This window comes from Theropithecus gelada, chromosome 11 (genome assembly GCF_003255815.1).
Source record: "Theropithecus gelada isolate Dixy chromosome 11, Tgel_1.0, whole genome shotgun sequence".
NCBI classification, from domain to species: domain Eukaryota; kingdom Metazoa; phylum Chordata; class Mammalia; order Primates; family Cercopithecidae; genus Theropithecus; species Theropithecus gelada.
Window position 1 is genome coordinate 37250469 of NC_037679.1, and position 21013 is coordinate 37271481.

Sequence of the window (21013 nt, forward strand, 5' to 3'; positions counted from 1 at the left end):
AAAGTCTCATCCGAGACAAGGCAAGTCCCTTCTGCCTATGAGCCTGTAAATTGGAAAGCAAGTTAGCTACTTCCTAGATACAAAGGGGGTACAGTCATTGGGTAAATATACACATTCCAAATGAGAGAAATTGGCCAAAACCAAGGGGCTACAGGCCTCACGGAAGTCCAAAATCCAATAGGGCAGTCATTAAACCTTAAAGTTTCAAAATTATCTCCTTTGATTTCATATCTCACACCTAGGTCATGATGATGCAAGAGGTGGGCTCCCACGGCTTTGGGCAGCTTCACCTCTGTGGCTTTGCAGGGTACAGAACCCCCTCTAGGCTGCTTTTACAAGCTAGTGTTGAGTGCCTTCAGCTTTTCCAGGGACATGGGTGCAAGCTGTAGGTGGATCTACCATTCTGTGGCCTGGACGATGGTGGCCTTCATTTCACAGCTCCACTAGGCAGTACCCCAGTGGGAACTCTGTGTGGGGGCTCTGATCCCACAATTTCCCTTCCACATTGCCCTAGCAGAGGTTTACCATGAGGGCTCCACCCCTACAGCAAACTTCTGCCTGAACATCCGAGCATTTACTTATATCTTCTGGAATGTAGTTGGAGGTTTCCAGACCTCAAATGTTGACGGTGCAAATGTAGGCTCAACACCCTGTGGAAGCTGGCAGAGCTTGGGGCTTTCCCCTTCTGAAGCCATGGCCTTAGCTGTACCTTGGCCCCTGTTAGCCAAAGCTGGAGCAACTGGGTTGCAGGGCACCAAGTCCCTATGCTGCATATGGCAGGGGGGCCCTGGACCCAGCCCACGAAACAATTTTTCCCTCAGCCTGCAATGAGTAGGGTTGCCACAAAAGTCTCTGACATGCCCTGGAGACATTTTCCCTATTGTCTTTTAATATTGGGCTCATTGTTACTTATGTAAATTTCTGCAGCAGGCTTCAGTTTCTTCTAACAAAATGAGTTTTTCTTTTCTATTGCATCATCAGGTTGCAAATTTTTAAAACTTTTATGCTCTGCTTCCCCTTTAAAAATAAGTTCCAGTTCCAAACCATATCTTTGTGGATACATAAAACTGAATGCTTTTAACAGCACCCAAATCATATCTTGAACACTTTGCTGCTCAGAAATGTCTTCCACCAGATACCCTAAATTATCTCTCTCAAGTTCAAAGTACCACAGATCTCTAGGGCGGGGGCAAAATGCCACCAGTCTCTTTGCTAAAGCATAACAAGAGTCACCTTTGCTCCAGTTCCCAACAAGTTCTTCATTTCCATCTGAGACCACCTGAGCCTGGATTTCATTGTCCATATCATTATCAGCATATTGGTCAAAGTCATTCAACAAGTCTCTAGGAAGTTTCAAACTTTCCCACATCTTCCTGTCTTTTTCTGAGACCTCCAAGTTGTTCCAACTTCTGCCTGTTACCCAGTTGCAAAATTACTTCCACATTTTTGAGTATCTTTACAGCAATGCCGCACTCCTGGTACCAATTTACTATATTAGTTTATTCTCATGCTGATAATAAAGACATACCCAAAGCTAGGTAATTTATAAAAAAAAGAGGTTTAATTGACTCACAGTTCAGCATGGCTGGGGAGTCCTCAGGAAACATAATCATGGTGGAAGGTGAAACAAGCACATCCTTCTTTACATGGTGGCAGGGAGGAGAAGAATGAGCAGAAGGGGGGAAGAAACCGTTATAAATCATCAGATCTCATGAGAACTCACATGAAGATTATGGGAACTACAGTTCAAGAAGAGATTTGGGTGTGAAAACAGCCAAACCATGTCAGTCATGAATGAGAGTTTATCAAATTAAGATGTGGGGAAGATTTTTAAAAGATTTGAGCAACCACAGATGATAGATATTTGCTATAGTAGTGTAAGATACCATTTTGCTCTTATTAAAAATATAATTGTTATTGATAGTCTGAGTTATGTCATTGGTAATTATGATGCATTATGCTCTCAGCAGCTAAAACTTCAAGCAAAATATACACCTAGGGAGGAATCAGTCTTAACAATAATTCTATAAATTTAATTTTCTCTTTTTTCTGATAATTACATTTTAGTTGACTTCATGTGTGATCTAAATACATTACCATTATTTTGGACTTATGATGTAACTCTTAAAGTACGTATAGAAGACTAGATAAAGTATCAGTTTACCATTTCTTTGTAGTTTGTGCTTTCATGAAGAATATTCTCTTCAATGTACAGATTATTTACAGGCGCCTTTTTAATCCATGTGTCCATTTTATGAGACTTAGCTTTTGTCTGTATATAATGTGTTTATTCAGTGTGCATGGATTAATTTGAGAGAGCATAGGTAAGGGTATCTTTACAGCAGTGCCCCACTCCTGGTACCAATTTACTGTATTAGTTTATTCTCATGCTACTAATAAAGACTATACATCACAATAAGCTGAGAACCAGCCAGTAAGTGAGAGAACTGTGGTCCACCTTTTCATTGTGGAGTTCTCATTTTCCTTCAGCTTATGCTGCTTATTCAACATTATTTCTGCATAATCTAATGCATTTACTAAATGAAGGTGCCTATGTTATCCTCCATGTGATATTAATACAGCCTATTTAATTTATCCTTCTTTAGATTAAAAATAAATATGTAGTCATGTGCCACAGAATGACACTTCAGTTATTTGGTCATTGAAGGACCACATATATTACTGTGGTCCCATAAGATTATAATAACATATTTTTCCTGTACCTTTTCTTTGTTCAGACATGTTTTGATACACAAATGCTTACCATTGTGTTAGAGTTGCCTGCAGTATTCAGTACAGTAACATGCTGTACACATTTCTAGCCTAGGAGCAACAGGCTATACCACATAGCCTAGGTGTGTAGTTAAGTTATACCATCTAGGTTTGTATAAGTACACTCTATGACATTCTCACTGTGAACAAAATCACCTAATGATGCATTTCTCAAAACATGTCCCTGTTGTTAATACAGTATGTAACAATACAGTTAGTTAGTACAATATGTAATACATGACTATATTCAGAATTTCAACTATTTCTCTTATATTTCAGATCGATTTGCTTGTGCACTGTGTGGCACAGGGGCATTTCATTTTAGTAACCACTGTTTGGGAAAGGAGAAATCTTTGAAGGATATTGAGCAAGGTTGTGACATGGCCAGATGTGAATTTTTGATCAGTGACTCCATGTTAGCAGAAAAAGTTTTATTGGGAAAGATGAAAAGCATGAAGGCCAGATAAGAGGATACTGTATGTTATCACGGATGGAAATGTGAGGGATAGCAGGAGAGATGCTATAATTGAATGAATCTCAATATTCTTGGTGATCAAAGAATAATGAGACTCATCCAATAAGACTCTGTGAATGATTGAAAGTAGTTCCTAAGCTAGGAGGAATAATGATTAATGATTTTCTGGTTCTGACTACAGCACAGGTATTTGATTTTTAGAACAAAGAATAAATTTGTACATGCTTTATGATTCCTGGTTCAATTTTTAGAGATAAAAAAGTCAGCTGTAATATTGTTCTTTCATGATATCATGCAGTACTTGTATCAGTGATTTCATTCATTCCATACACATTCTTCTGGAATGTGGATGCTGTTCTAGACACTGATTCTTTCTAAATATCAGATAAGGTTATTCTCAGGTAGACCCTCTGTTCATATACATATGATTTTCCCAAAATGGGAAGTAAATGAGTTTTCATAAGATTAAAAAAAAAAAAGATTGTCTTAATAATACATTGTGAAGGTTGTATGGAAAGGTAGGTGACTTGCGTTGTGCATCCTGTGTTTGATTCACTGCTCTTTCATGTCTTGCCTTTAGCTGGGATGACAGCAGTTCAGTGAGCAGTGGTCTCAGTGACACGCTTGATAACATCAGCACTGATGACCTGAACACATCCTCTGTCAGCTCTTACTCCAACATCACCGTCCCCTCCAGGAAAAACACTCAGGTGAGAATTACCACCTTTCTTTTTCCAGTGTTTCTGCCAGTTTCTTCCCCCAAATTACTTAATATTAGATTAAGGTATAGCACAAGCTCTTAGTCCAAAATTATTACAGACATTGGAAAATGCAGAGATAATAGGGACTCCCTTTGCCACTCCTGAACCCCGAAGTGTCTTTAATCTTAGTCTTTCCTAAAGCCACAACCCTTAGGAGGAACAACAATGTGCACTTCAGCCAATTTTGAATAAACAGAAGCAGCTTACATATATATATGTGTGTGTGTTATATATATATGTAATATATATGTTATATATATGTAATATATGTACCATATAGCCTGGTGGTATAGTTATCTGTACAAATATATTTATTGTTAATATATTATATATCGTATATAAGTATATATTTATATATACTTAATATATTTTTATATCTGTATATATTATTATATTATTTATATTACATATTATATATAAATACAAATATAAAACATAAATACACAATATATAAATAGATATATTTTATATATTGTATAAATATATTTTATATATTTAATATATTAATAATGAATTACTATATTTGTATAGATAACACCACCAAGTTATATGGTATGTATATATTAATATATATAATTCTATATTAATATAATATAATAGTAACATATCAGTACTTAATATAATATATATTCAATTGATTACAATCTAATTCAGAAAGATTTATGTTGCCATATCTCTCCTTATAATATTGATATATTTGTTTAAAAATCCAACAAGTATTTTCATAGTCTAATTTTAGATAGTTCTTGATTAATTTTCTATGATCGCTGAAATACATCACTGGATCTCGTGTGAATGATAAATCAAAAATGGACATTACATCATTAAGTTCTAGCTCGTCTTACTACTTCTTACTACATTTGATATAGAAAATTTCTACCTTTCTGTAGCGTTTAATTGGTGTTTTCTGTACATACTTATTCTGACATTCTCTAATATCTGCAAGTGGGAATTATGTGGCTAAAATTAATAAAATTTAAGTGAAGATAGATCAAAATAGAATCTCTGGATTTATCCAATTATCTGAAAGTACATTTCATTGCCTTAATTCACACTTTATAAATTTTTCTACATGCAGTTTTTCTGTAATATTTGTCTTTATAGCTGAAAACAGATTCAGAGAAACGCTCCACCGCAGACGAGACCTGGGATAGTCCTGAGGAACTGAAAAAACCAGAAGAAGATTTTGACAGCCATGGGGATGCTGGTGGCAAGTGGAAGACTGTGTCCTCTGGACTTCCTGAAGACCCCGAGAAGGCAGGGCAGAAAGCTTCCCTATCTGTTTCACAGACAGGTTCCTGGAGAAGAGGCATGTCTGCCCAAGGAGGGGCACAATCTAGGCAGAAAGCTGGAACAAGTGCGCTCAAAACTCCTGGTAGGCTTGTCGTTTGGCAGCTGTTATGCAAAAGTGCTTTACTTTATTGTTTCCATTCAGTCTTTGTTTTCTCTAACAATAGCATTTCTAAAATATCAAATGCTTATCCATATTAAACATGGAGTTGAATAGTTGAATAGATTTTTTATCTACATTTCACAAACTCGTCATAGAAGCCCAAGTAGGGCCTATATCTAGGCATTCTCTGGAGAGCCCCCTCACAAACTAAGGGTGCTGGATGCCTTACTTTGCCAGAGTTATTTCTGGTCATAGGAAAATAAGATTAGGTTGCTAAAGCAACAATAAAGTTCTGTCATTGTTGTTCTGAGTTCTTAATGAAAGTTTGGAATTTTTACCCTAAATATGCCACTGAATTTCACTGCAGACTCTGAGAGGAAAAAGCAATGACACTAATCAGTTGGAATGCTGGAGATTTGAAACATTGTCTGTGTATTAGACTTCAGGAAAGAAGAGAATAAAATAATTCTTCAAAATTGTACCATACTTTTTAAAAAAGACTCTCCCCCTATTTTTAGAATAGTGCCTAATTAGAAATAGTGCCACCTGAAGCACTAATTAACAGGGTTCTCCAAATGTGATCATCTCACAGATATTCAAATGAATTCTTTTTCTAGTAATTAGCTTGATAGGCTTAAGTGCTGTCCTTTTAAAGAGAGTTGCAAAATAAAAGACATTAACAAATAGCAAAACATATGTTTTCATTTTATCTCTTCTGTCTCTCATAATGTTTCTTCTAACAGCCAAATTTTTGTAGCGATGCACTCAGTCCTCTCAATATGTTAGAATATTGATCTAAGGCAATACATTTAGGAAGGGAAGAAATGTAAAGAAGCATTCACATTTTACACATTGTTTTCATGAAGTGTGGTGATATCAAACTGTACAGGCACACATATTTGTATTTCTCATTAATTAGGGAAAACCGATGATGCCAAAGCGTCTGAGAAAGGAAAAGCTCCCCTAAAAGGATCATCTCTACAAAGGTCTCCTTCAGATGCAGGAAAAAGCAGTGGAGATGAAGGGAAAAAGCCCCCCTCAGGCATTGGAAGATCGACTGCCACCAGCTCCTTTGGCTTTAAGAAACCAAGTGGAGTAGGGTCATCTGCCATGATCACTAGCAGTGGAGCAACCATAACAAGTGGCTCTGCAACACTGGGTAAAATTCCAAAATCTGCTGCCATTGGCGGGAAGTCAAATGCAGGGAGAAAAACCAGTTTGGACGGTTCACAGAATCAGGATGATGTTGTGCTGCATGTTAGCTCAAAGACTACCCTACAATATCGCAGCTTGCCCCGCCCTTCAAAGTCCAGCACCAGTGGCATTCCTGGCCGAGGTGGCCACAGATCCAGTACCAGCAGTATTGATTCCAACGTCAGCAGCAAGTCTGCTGGGGCCACCACCTCAAAACTGAGAGAACCAACTAAAATTGGGTCAGGGCGCTCAAGTCCTGTCACCGTCAACCAAACAGACAAGGAAAAGGAAAAAGTAGCAGTCTCAGATTCAGAAAGTGTTTCTTTGTCAGGTTCCCCCAAATCCAGCCCCACTTCTGCCAGCGCCTGTGGTGCACAAGGTCTCAGGCAGCCAGGATCCAAGTATCCAGATATTGCCTCACCCACATTTCGAAGGTAAGGATGTATAAAATGATGCTGAAAAATATAAAGGATAAGGATGTATTAGACAAATGTATTACATATAAATTGTGTGTGTGTGTATATATATATATTCTAAATACATATAAGGTACATATATATCTTAGAATTCTTTAAAGTACACAGTGAGTTCTATGAAGCTTATATAAACAGTTAACAAAAAAATAGTTCTCATTGTGAGAAACAGTCAAACTTCAAAATTTCACTGTCATTGTAATATTAGCAACACAAACAACATCTAAGAGACTTAAAAACTGATGGTAATATCTAAATGTAGTGATAAGGCAAAGTAGTAGCTTGTAAAATTTCTATAGATTTCCGTTCCTCCTTTTCACATTAAAAATTAAAACCAAATAGGTTTTTATGACTGTTGGCATTCATTTCCAGTGTCATTTTCATGCTGGCTCTTAATGAGTTGGTGATCATAAATGTAGATGAAGTTGTTTTCCTTGTAATGGATTACATTGGACAGACTTATACAGTATCATAGCTTGACACATTAAAGACAATCAAGATATGACAGAATTTGAAACGATTCCAATATTTGGTACAGTATCACCACTGAAGAGTGGGCTAAGCTTTCTAACTCTTCATCTGCTTTCTTTGACATGACTCTGGTAAGGATCATGACTTGGTTTCTGTTCCTGGATTGTTTTTGGTTTTAAATATGTGAAGTTCTGCTCTAAGATATCACTGTTTTTAAATACCCATGTGTTTTTAAGTGGTAGGAAAATAAATGCAGTTAAAAATTGGGGGCAAATATCTAAACCTCTCTGGGTCTGTTTTCTCATCTGCAAAATGGTAGAGTGTGGCTTATAGTTAATTATGGGTTCAATATTTTTAATGTTTGTTTTTATTCTGTTGACTCAACCCAGAACTTTGATATCTTGGAAATGAAGGATTTTGAAACATTTATTTTTACGATAAAGCAATTTCAGATACCTGATTGTTTGAAAAACCTAAAGGTTTTATTCATCAGTAGAAATATTAATGCTGCAGAACTGTCTTTTCAAAAAACTGATTCTCATTGGGAAGAATGAATTATGGCTTATAGGGAGACTAAATATTTCTGTTTCTTAAGTAAAAGCCAATAGTGCCCTCCTGTGGCCCATTACCTATGAAACAATTTCTCATATTCGTCATAAAATATTTTGCTCTAGGAAATATGGATTTCATTGCAACTTAATTAGTAATCATTATGCCATTACTTCATATCATTTTATTTCCATATTTACATAAATTTGATTCTACCATCTGCTTCATTTACAAAACTAAAATGTTTTCTAAACTGAACTCCAAAATCTAACAGCACCAGCTCTGTTTCAAATCACTATTTTAAAAAAAAGTATTTGAATAGCTCTGGCAACTGACATAAAACCCTTTGGCCTCTGCTGGGGAAAATACAGACAAACTGACTTGTTGCCAACAATGTCAATATTGTTTCCAACCACCTGCTCCCTGACAGTCACTCAGGCCACCAGGTACTCAACACAACTCCTAAACTTGCCTTAAGCGTTCCTTCTAGATTTTGAATAAACTGTTTAAAAAATTAAAAATAAAAAAACAAGAGAAGAAGTCATTTAAGTGTTGTCTATCGAATGCGTAGAAGTTGTTTCATTATAATGGTTCTGTAAATAGGTAACAGCAAGTATGGTCAAACTACTGAATTTGAGTGAAAGTCTCATGATCACTTAAATTATGAAAACCAGGGGTTTTCATGTTTGACTTACTTTTGTTCCACCCACTTCCCCTCTTTCCCTAGTAGCAGCCCAGTACTGACCTACCCTTATATGAGAGATTTTCCGCACTTGATAAGGAAGTCCAAGCTTATAAAAGTTCATTAACATAGAGACAGGAAGTGCTTTGTAGTTCAGTACACCAAAGCACACTTGGCTCTGTGTACTGTAACCCTAAATATTAAATGTGGATATTAGCTTCTTGGAACAACTGAAGTTGTTATTTGTTTTTCTTTTAGGTTGTTTGGTGCCAAGGCAGGTGGCAAATCTGCCTCTGCACCTAATACTGAGGGTGTGAAATCTTCCTCAGTAATGCCCAGCCCTAGTACCACATTAGCGCGGCAAGGCAGTCTGGAGTCACCGTCGTCCGGTACGGGCAGCATGGGCAGTGCTGGTGGGCTAAGCGGCAGCAGCAGCCCTCTCTTCAATAAACCCTCAGACTTAACTACAGATGTTATAAGCTTAAGTCACTCGTTGGCCTCCAGCCCAGCATCGGTTCACTCTTTCACATCAGGTGGTCTCGTGTGGGCTGCCAATATGAGCAGTTCCTCTGCAGGCAGCAAGGACACTCCGAGCTACCAGTCCATGACTAGCCTCCACACGAGCTCTGAGTCCATTGACCTCCCCCTCAGCCATCATGGCTCCTTGTCTGGACTGACCACAGGCACTCACGAGGTCCAGAGCCTGCTCATGAGAACGGGTAGTGTGAGATCTACTCTCTCAGAAAGGTGAGCTTTCCTGGAGGCATTGATAACATCCTTCCCCTCTTCCCTGCACTATGCCTACCCCCCACCCCATTAAATTCCCTTGATTTCACTGTGAGTGCCCCTGTGCAAAAGGATGTAAGACTGATGCAACTGGGCCTTTCATTTGCTCTTATTACCAAATTTACAGAGGAATAAAATCATTAAAGGTAGAGTGAGTGGATAATTTTGTTAATGTGAATGCATACATTTATACCCAGTAGGCAATGTGAATAAAATTCAAGGCATGTATATAGATATTGAATTAGGTCTCCTGAAGACATTTTAATGATTTGGCTTAAGCTTCAGAACAACACTAGCTCCTTATGATGACTTAAGCATTTTCAAAGACCAAATTGAAATTATTCTACAGTTATGCTCAGAGCAATATGTTAAATTTGTTCCATTTGTACTTCTATGAAAAAATAGCAGATGGATTGCTGGGAAATCCTAGTTGACCTGGTAAAAAAAAAATCAATTGTCAGACATGAGTTATTAGAGAAAATTATAGTGCCAGTGCCATTTTTAATAGACCACTTAAAAAGTAATCATATTACAAAGTGTTTCTCATTGGATATATATATATATGTGTGTGTGTGTGTATATATATATATATACTTAAAGTGGAGGATATAACAAGGCATTTCTTACCTAATATGCTTATCGTGAAGCATCCCTTTTGAGCAAATCACTCTAAATTTTTTCCTCAAAGTGATCCTTTCTTGGTTATACTGATACTGACTCTTACCACCAGGAAGATGTCTTAAAACCACTTCTTTTTCCCTGATAAATGCAATGCTATTTGTTTCTTGACACAAGTAAAGCTTTAAACATGGTCTTGGCCACATGTGGAAAGAAATACTGGTCACAGAAAATACCTGATATATCTTTCTATATCTTCCCCTGTTTTTTAAAAATTTTTTTTATTTTTATTTTTTAACTCTGATATTGACATTGGCATTTGTTTTCTAGACCTTCAGCCTTACTCCCAGAATGATATTTTGAAACATCAATTAAAGCCCTTAACTAGACACTCTCTGCATTACACTAGTTTCCCCTTAATCTAGGATGTCCCAATTTGAAATTCCCCATTTTCTCTTGACTTTGTAAAATACAAAACCCAGAGCAAAACATTGCTTCTATCCCTCTTCCTACGTGCCTAACAATGAGACAGGGACAGCCATGCAAATGGGGCTTTCCAATGATAACATAATTTTAGCACTAACTAAAATATTCGTGCTTGCTATGGTGGGCTGCTGATTACAAAATACATTTTTCCTCATAAAGAAAAAAAACTGAGCCAAGACAAACAGCTGAGTGACAGCAACTAAAATGTAACCATTTCCCTATGGTTTTGCTGTTATATGCTGTTATAGACAGCATACGTAAAAACCAGTAAGGGTTCATTTTTCCACCTAAAAAGTCAGGCTTCCTATAACATCTTTGATTCTAGTTTCAGCACTTCTAAGGTAAATGGACATCTTCACATGTCATTTATAAAGCTTCTAATGAATAAATTATGTTAAAATACATTAACAACCTATAGTTGTAATGAATGTATCCTAGATTGTATGCTCATATGTAAGGATTCTAAATATCAAGTTGATAACCAAACCAAGCATACTGCAAATAGGTTATCATTTATTGACCACAACTACCTTCCACAATACTGGTTATTTTTTAATTATAAAGATAATCTGCAACAAGTTGGCCATTTAGCCATCAACCTATTTCTTCAGCATTTAGACATTAATCCCGGATTCAGAAATACAGTCAAGTAACTATTTATAACCAAGTAACTCTCAAATCAAAACTAGATGATAAGATTGGTTAGTTACATAGCTATAACCAAAATGCAGTTTTCATGTTTTACTCTAATCTATATTTTAACTGAAGTCAATAAGATTTTCACTATAGAAATACACTAGAAAATATGTAATTTCTTATTCTTTTTAAGCAGATTTATTTATTGTACATGTTCAATCTTTGAAATAGGCCAATTTGATTTATGCTATGTTATGTTATGTTATTTATTTATTTTGAAATGGAGCCTTGCTCTGTCGCCCAGGCCTGAGGGCAATGGTGCCATCTCGGCTCACTGCATTCTCTGTTTCCCGAGTTCAAGCAATTCTCGAGCCTCAGCTGCCTGAGTAGCTGGGATTATAGGAGCGGACCACCATGCTGGGCTAATTTTTGTATTTTTTGTAGAGATGAGGTTTCACCATGTTGGCCAGGCTGGTCTCGAACTCATGACTTCAAGTGATGTACCCGACTTGACCTCCCAAAGTGCTGGGATTACAGGTGTGAGCCACGGTACCCAGCCCGAAATAGGCCAATTTTTAAAATGGGAATATTCTAACATTAAAACAACCAAATAAACACTTTTTCTGAAATAAACTTTAATTTTGGATAAATATGTTTGGCCTTTGAGCCTTAATAAAATGCATTCATGAATATTAAGCTGTAAAAAATACATGTTAACTACATAGCTATAGTATATAATATTAATATTAATTAGCACCTTACAGTAAATTACTAGATTAAAATAAATTTTGATATAAGACACTGGGCTTTTTGTTTCATTGACAACAGAACTGTAAGCAATAGCAAATTGCTCTAATCCTTTCAAGTATATTTAAGAAAGTTTATGACCTATTGAAGAGAAAAGTAGATCTAGGGGGTGATACTGGCTTCATTATGATTAATTAATCAGTAGAATGTCAGAAATGCTAAGAAAACCAAAGAGCTACACCCGAGAGAAAATGTATTAATGTAAATATTTTAAGGCAAGTTAATTAGCAATCTATAATAAAGATGTATATAAGTTCATGATTTACCTGTTTGTCTCAAATTTTAGATGATTTCTTTGATACTCATATTTAAATCGGTAGCTTTTCCTATAGATTTTCATTTTTGTTTAAATTCTTCTTCATTAAATTAAATAAAATAATAAAATACACTTTTTAACAGTTTCTCTCTGCAGCTGCTCTAGGTCATTGGTGGCCATTGAGCCATAACTGGTTTATATTTGTTTTGGGCTTTGTTTCGTGTGTCTGACTCAACTAAATTTTTAACATAATTTGTAGTAACCAACTTTGCAAATTCCGGGTTTGTCTTTAAATGTCAGATCTGGCAACACTGCCTTGACATTTCTGCCCAGAAACTATTGGCTCTAGGCAGACAGTGACTGTCTGCTTCAGACTGTTGACTAAAATCCCCACCACATTCATTTTCATGCCCTATCTGGCCCTTGCTGGCATATGAGTTTGCAACCTTTGGGGGTTTGCAGAAATTGTCTATGTTATAAAATCATTAATATCTAGATTCAAACATACTTCTAAATAAAGATTTAAATTATTTTGGTAACTTTAAATGTATTTGTTCTAATTTTTTTTCATTAAATTGCTCTTCATCATATAAATATATAATTTTTATACAACTGGATGAGTTTGTCAGAAGAATACCAACTTTCAATATTCTTTGTGGCATTAAACTTTAACTTGTCCACATGGAAAGAGGTAATCCTTAAAATGACTTATGACCACATAAATGTCTTAGCACATGTGGTTCATATTTGGAGATTTCTCATATTTGTTCAATATGATTTCTTTTGTTTGTTTATCCACAATACTAAGAAAACTTCTGTAGTCAACATGTATACTGTAACTGGCCTCTACATAATATTAGCAATTACCTTACATGGACATTACCAGTAAAGTAAAGTTGTATAAAGCCTTTGGATGCGTTTGTTTGCAGTGCTAAATAATGGAGTACACATAGAAGAAAACATTTTAGCTTTGGTTTGAGTGATTAAATTTCAAGTCAGTCTTTTTACATTCATGTTATATCATCCCCATTATGCATACCCTGTGTATTTAATCTTGATCATTCGAGGTCCTAAAGGAAGAAAGCTATAATTCTGCATTTTAAATTAATTTTACACTTTGCTTATCTACATGCCAGAGATTATAAAAGAAATCCCTAGACTTGTCCCACTTAGTTGTTGATATCCTCTTCCTGTATTTTTAGAGAGGCCATTTCTCATTTTCTCTAGACATACCTTTTCATTCCTTCTTGTTACCAATTGTGAATTCCTTAAAATAGAGATGATAAATGTACAGCCTTTTAAATACCTAATTTATGATTTCTAAAAGATGGTATCGCTTAATTTCATTAAAATATTTAAATAAATGATACTAGAGACAATTAAGTTTTAAGCAAAGACTCATATATCTTTCTTCACATGTGTAAATGGGAAATAAACATGCCTTTTTATTAAAAATAATTTGAAGACAAAATATAAGTATTAAACGATGTTTTATACCATCTCTGTCCATTGGAAGTTGTCACTCTAACTTAGCCAGAGCAGGTCTATCTTATTTTGCATGTGATATCATAGCAAAAATCTAGTCAGCTGCATAGTGAAGGAAAAACTAAGATAGTATTTAATCAATAGAATTCAGAGGAAAATTATGCTAACATGATTTAATCTATTTTCTAGTAATCCTATCAGTAAACTATCATTGACTGGTACTGCCTTAGAAAGGAACTCAATATGTGTAATGGGAATGGACATCTTGTCACCTTTAGTTGGCCTTTTTCAATTAGTTAAGCATTATATGTGTGTTACCAAAAAATTATTTTTTGTAGTTCAGAGAACCATTTTTGTTGGATGTGTAATTTGGAAGTTTTGTTTACATTATGTCCTTAGGGATTTTCTTTGTTTTAACAGCATGCAGCTTGACAGAAATACACTACCCAAAAAGGGACTAAGGTATATATTTCTCTCAGCACAATTGCTGCCTCTCTCTGTTGTTATGTAAACTTTGTGTGCTGTCTCTCTTCCTTCTTTGTTTGTTTGCAGTGTAACAATGACATTGAGGATGAAATCACTTTTAATTTTGGTGGTTTCTCTGGCCCAAACAGTTGTTGAGATAGCCCCTTAGGTAGAGATACTAGTAGAGGTTGAGGCTGTCACTCAAATTAAATAAATTCCAATGTGAATATCACTATTTTGAAGAAATAATGCTAAAAAATAAAATAATAAAATAAAATAAAATAATATAAAATTAAAAAACTTGTCCCAGGCGTTGCTTTTTGGGGGCAGCAACTTTTGGTAGAATGCAGAACTCATTTCAACAAATTAAAATAAAATTAACTCTTCTAACTTTTGCCTGTTGGAGGCATATGCTTGCAAATCCTCAAAACCCATACAGTCTACAGATGTGGGTAGTTAATGTTTAAAGGTTGAAGGATGCTACAATCTGAATCAAAGAAAACATATTTTCATCATCACAGGACGAACACTGTAATTAAAGCATGATTTTTATAAAATCCGTTTGATAAAATCTCAAAATTGTTTTAATTTCTATTTTTCAGGGGTGCTGCTCTGAGATCAACTTAAATATGAATCAATCTAATATCATTTAATAATCTCAAAATAATTATTCCATCCATAATAAAAAGTAAAATAAAAATTTAACTTATGGCCATCTTTTACTGTGTACTTTTATCTGAGGAAGGGATATAGAATGAACTACTAATAGAGGTATAACACTGTATGCATATGAAAAGTTGGCTACTTTGGTGCTAAGAATTTACTTACAAAAAGAAAATATACTTAGTTTGGTGAAACAGTGAATAATGGCGAAACTAGGTCTTTCTCCATTATTATTTTTTCTCTCCAATTATTCAGCAATAGCAAATAGCTGGCAATTATTCCATTTTAATATTTTGTTCCAGAAATTTATTATCCAGTAAAGCGAGCACATCTCCCTCCCTATTTTTGTAATCTAGGCATGATGTCAAGTGGCATTTTAACAAAAGAACTGTTTTTCCTTAAACAAAAACAAAACAAAACAAAAAGCTGACAATATGTATTCCATTTCGCTATGCCTTCTGTGACCATCACTTCATTTCTCTTGGCCCTGGCCCACCAGTGTCCTCCATTTGTAGTCCATGTTTTCACCCTCTTTACATCCTTTCTAGCCCTGTGCTTTTGAGTTCTCAATTAACTTGGCTGTCTGCTCATTGCTTATGATTTCCAACCGCATATCTGATAGAAGCATAATTTTCTCCTCAAATCCCTTTATTTTATTTTTTTCCTATGTGATTCAAACAGATGGTGTAAGATCATCTGGAAGAACTGAGCAATTATAATTAGATTCAATCTGTTTGAAATTGTCGTTCATTCTGAATAGTAACCTCCTCTCAATTGTTTTCCTGTCTTGGCATTGCCTTGCCCTTGTAGATGTGCTTAAGTGTCATAGCTGTGCTGTTTTGCAGATATACCCCATCATCTCGGCAGGCCAACCAAGAAGAAGGCAAAGAGTGGTTGCGTTCTCATTCTACTGGAGGGCTTCAGGACACTGGCAACCAGTCACCTCTGGTTTCGCCTTCTGCCATGTCATCTTCTGCAGCTGGAAAATACCACTTTTCTAACTTGGGTAAAATATTCTAAAATATTGATTTTGTTTTGTTTCTTTCACCACTCACTCTCACAGAAACCCTGGAATCTCTCCCTAACACAACACATTTTCATTTAAAGGGAGGGATAAAGGCACTTTAACAGTACCTTCCATTTGTGTCATTGTTTACTCTTCACAGAATAATCTCCAAACATTATACTGTTTATTGCTCATGACAAATGCTTAACATAGGTTAATACTGTGGTTGTTTTCTAGCCTAGGCCCAGGGCACAGAAAGGTAACTTGACTTGAAAAAGTCTTACCATTACTAAGGGTTCGAGGCAGTAATCAGTTCCAGAACATATAACTTTAAGCCCAGGGACCTTTCCATTCCATTTTAGAATCCTCTTAAAAAACAGGAAAGCATCTCCTTATTTATTTGCTTGAAATATTAAAACATCCTTAAAACAAATTAGTAGTCTTTTGTAGAAAATAGAAACAATTAGGAAGAAAAAGATATGTAATTCCATGACTCCAAGTTAACTTCTTTTAACATTTGTTAACATTAAAACTCCTTAAAATGCATACAAGAATTTCTGTTAAGACAATACTCTGAATATTTTCAGATAGATACAATGAAAAATAAATTACCAACATAGTCATTGGGTTACTTTGTATTTAGCATCATTTGTATGAAGTATAAAATAATATGCATAAAATGTCATTAAAAACACTCTGAGTAACAAAATAATTAAAGAAAGCTCAATATGCCAGATACCATTTAATAGATTCAATGACTTTAAAAATCAGTTTATCTTCTATAAAGTCACATATAAAGTGTTCTCATTATTTTTATGGTAAATATTTTTATCATTAGTTTATTAGAAAAACTTGTACTTAAAGATGAGTTTTGATGCATAATCTTATTAGAGCCAGAGATCATCATTCCTTCTAGAAAAACACATCTCTGAATTTAGGACAGAGGACAATGAAACAAGAAATTTCACTTTATAATTTACCTTTGTCAAACTATCCCAGAGTACATCAATTCCATCATGAAAGTACTACTTTGACATTATATAAAAAATTAGTAATAGAAAACACACAAGCCAAAACCTTATATTCTCTAACCTTCAAGTCAATCATCAAGTTTTATTAGATTTTTGAAGACCTGAAAATGAACATAATTTCAAATAACAGAACTCAAACACCATACACACTTGTAATGAGGCACAACAGTCAATTTTGAGCCTTATATTTTCCAGGTTTCAGCTGAATAACCTTCACTGCTTTCTTAGCTTTTTGCCAGTCTTGTTTTGGGACTATTTTGCCTCACTGGGCCTAAACAGAGTATAATATTAAAATATGTTAATAAGTCATACTGAGAATAAGATAAATGCAGATTTCTAACTCCTTAGGGACACAAATGGGGACAACACATTCCATGAACACAGGTGAATGAATGTCCATAGTTTCTCTGAGTTGGGCAGTTTCATGCAATCATTTTTTTCTCTGAGGCCAAAGTCTCTGGTTTAATCTTCCTAGCAGCTTCCAGAACAGAAAGTGAATTTACTTTGTCTCCATATTCTTTTTATCCATGCGCGGGAATTCCCTGCTTTCCTGATCCCACCACAAAAACTCCCCTGAGGATGAAGCCTTGGGTTTCCAGGTTTCCAGGGAAGCCTCGATTCCAGGCTGGAAGCCACATTCCCAGAAGGCTAAATCCCATAAACATCATCTTTTCTGTCTTTGTAGACCATAGAACTTTTTATTATCATCCAGGAGGATTTCTCTTTTGAAACAAGTTTGGAAAAACTTTATGTCAGTCCTGATCTGCTCATTAACAACTGCATAGAGGGGGACACCCAGATCGTCCAACTTGGGTTGAGGGATGACAGGTCTGCAGCCCCCTCTTGCCAGAGAAAACAGTCTGGCACAGCCACAATCACAACTCCATTCTTCCCTGCCATGGCTCCTTTGCTTTGAAAGTCATTGGTTACTTCTCTAGTGTTTTCAGGTCTATATTCTCCAGGTACTCCAGCACCTCTTTCCAGGGCTTAGACAAAAATACATCTCTCTTGGCCAGCAGCAGTGCCAAGGCAGCAGCCTCCAAGGGCTCCTGCACCCATGGACCACATCCCCACAGAGAAGCACCTTGGGTCCTCAAGTGTCTCCTTCTTCTTCCCTTCTCCCAAGCCTGAAGCCCAGACACTACGGGCCCAAACCCTCCTGGCCCCCGAGGGTTCCAAGGGCCTCGTTACTTTTTCTCTTTTCACTGGAAAAAAATTCTAATCATGTACCTATAGAAGATTCACATTTTTCAATAAGTTGGACTTTCCAGCTTTCAACCAGGACAAGACTCAAGGCTTTGTTTTTTCTATTGCAACCCTTCCCACTGTACTGAGTAGGGCTTTTAGCAATTGAAAACAATTATTTTGGTCATGGTTTCATATAAGCTAATGATTTCATATCAAACACCAAGCTTTTGTTTCCTAACAATATAATAGTGATAAGAGTCTTTGCCTATAATGCCAAAGAATGTATAGATTTTGTTTACTTTAAGTTGCAGCTGATTTTTTTAAAAAGTAAAAAGCCTAACGCCTTAACTTCAAAAAATGAATTTAAAATGTTTGTGTAGGTCATAGGAATATGAGACAAAATAGTTTCCTACAACATCTAAAACACACCCAAATCACCTAAAATGCTATAAGCTTGCTAAGTACTTCATGTCTCCTATCAATTCTTTTCATTAATTCACATTAATTTGATTAGTTGACTCCTTATTCTATTTTTCCTCACCATTATTATTCTGATTAGATCCACCTTCATTATTCTTTAGGAACAAAAAGACTCACCACTTACTATGTCTGACATTGGTGAAGTCATTTAAACCAATTTTGTTATCTCTTGAATGGATACATAATACGTAGGTCATATTGTAAAGAATGATGGATATAGTGTATATAAAGATGCAGACGTGTGTAAGACTTGATAGATTCTGCCAAATCATTAGTTTTATTGGAAAGCATGTTTCACACTATCATAGAGTAGCATTCATCAGATATGCCTGAGTTTTGTCTACATTTAATTGAGTAGTAATTCACAAGACAGTAACCACAGGATTTTGTGAAAGACATTCACAGATTGTATTTTTAAAAGACTAGCACAAAACTATGAGATTTCTATCAAGGACTAATTTACTACAAATGTCAAATATTTGTGCAAAGATAAGTTTATTCTAAGATTTGCATAAATTAAAGTTAACATGGCAACTGAAGCCAACATGTCCATGATCACAATGTGTTAAAAAATGAATGATTCTATAGCACACTTGGGAATGTATTTTATTACATAGTTTTCACAGTTAAAACACAATTAATAAATGAAATGTGAATATTTACTGATAACAAAGCTCTCTGTAGAGCTTTAATGTTCTGATGAATTAGAAAACCACTGATCAAATACATCCCTTACATTTCATTGCTATAGAAACCCAGTCTGAAAGGTCAAGTTTACCTTTCTAGGATGTGGGTTTCCCCCCTTAATCTATTGTGGTTTATATCAGAGATATCTCAACTGTATCAGACAGGCCATGACTTAAGTGACACTACCCTCTTGATTCTCTTCATACTTTTCCAACTACAATTCTTTCTCATGGGGTTGCTTATCTTAACAAAGCTGTATCATTTGTTGTAGACACAAGGTCACTTTTGAGAGTGAATGGGACTATATTAATAATTGTTTCAGGTATTAGGTGCAAACCTTGGGCAATGCAATTCATCTTCCCTCTTCTCCTGATATTTATGTGTTTACCAAGTTGTTTTTCCTTTAGACTTTTTTTTTATCCTAAATCCTTTTTCTATGTTCTCATTCACAACTTTAATTCTGATCTCTGAAATCAACATTTCACTTTCTGTCTGAGACCTTTTTCAGTTCTAAAACTAAAATCCCATCAATGTGCTAGACCATATAGCCACCTCATATCAAAGTCTTTTCTTGAGTTCTTTTCTTCTATTTGTCTTATAATTTCACGTATCATCCTTCTCTCTACTCTAGTGCAAAATCTGTGTAATCAATAGTCTTACTTGAAACTGTGCTCTTCATATTGTACATTTTCAGTAGACAGGATACTGTGATTTTATATTCAGAATATCTCCTACATCTGTCTCTCATTTTCAGGGACATTGTCCTTGCTGAAGCTTCTTTAACTGTAGACAATTGCAGATTTGAAATTGATCTTACTCTGTTGACTCCCTTATGTCTCAACATTTTCACCCATTGGGAGGTATAAAAGAAGATATTCCTATCCATGTCAACACACTCTCATGTACCTCCCCAGATCTTAGAAGCACATATGACTTCAAATGGGGCATTTTGAGACCTTTATGCTGTATTGTTTCAGAGTGGAAAAAATGACTAATTTCAAAAATGTAATATTTAAAGAGTTTTTACTGTATTTACAGTTCACGTGAACCTCTTTATTGGGCAAGAAAATGAGTATTCTTAAAATGCAATCATAAATTAAAGTTACTTTATTATTAAATTATATATATATGTAATTACCTTGAGTATGTCCTCTTGCTGTCTTTTAACATCACGCATTTTTCATTTGACCATTATCTTTTCTGAATAATCAGTAAGATACAGGATTATTATTAATGTTCAAAAGTTGCAGTATTCATGTTTTCTTTATTCTTTCTACCAATTAAAATGTGTTAATATATAAAATTTTTAAAAATATTACTGTAAAAAATCACAACATATAGTAGAAAATTAAGATCACTACAATATGTCATATTTAGTAGACTACTGTGAGCTACTGCCACAGTAAACTATCATTTGTGTGTCATTCCCAGTGTGCTAGCCCTAGTAGAAACCATTCCCATTCAAGAAAGAATAACAAAATATAACTTACATAAATCAAAAAGTCTTTGGATGAAACTTCATTTGGTCAAATAACCCAACCATTACCCTTCAGTTTTTTTATGAATAAAAAATGAAAGACTAAAAGGCCTCTAAGATCCATTCAAAGCCAGGAGACACACAAGAATTTCTAAATAGAAGAGAAACAAAA

At 35.3% G+C, this 21013-nt stretch overlaps 1 protein-coding gene and 1 pseudogene across 2 annotated transcripts in view; one reads left to right on the top strand and one right to left on the bottom strand.

The window, feature by feature from the left end:
* Window positions 1–21013, top strand: part of NAV3 (neuron navigator 3) — a 377767-nt gene that overhangs the window by 275574 nt on the left and 81180 nt on the right. For both annotated transcript variants that reach the window (XM_025403242.1, XM_025403243.1), the window contains exons 13-18: window positions 3828–3957; window positions 5113–5383; window positions 6321–7029; window positions 9029–9517; window positions 14265–14306; window positions 15818–15978. In XM_025403242.1, coding sequence (XP_025259027.1) covers window positions 3828–3957; window positions 5113–5383; window positions 6321–7029; window positions 9029–9517; window positions 14265–14306; window positions 15818–15978 — 1802 coding nt within the window. The remainder of the gene's footprint in view (window positions 1–3827; window positions 3958–5112; window positions 5384–6320; window positions 7030–9028; window positions 9518–14264; window positions 14307–15817; window positions 15979–21013) is intronic.
* LOC112634169 lies at window positions 17432–20124 on the bottom strand (annotated as a pseudogene).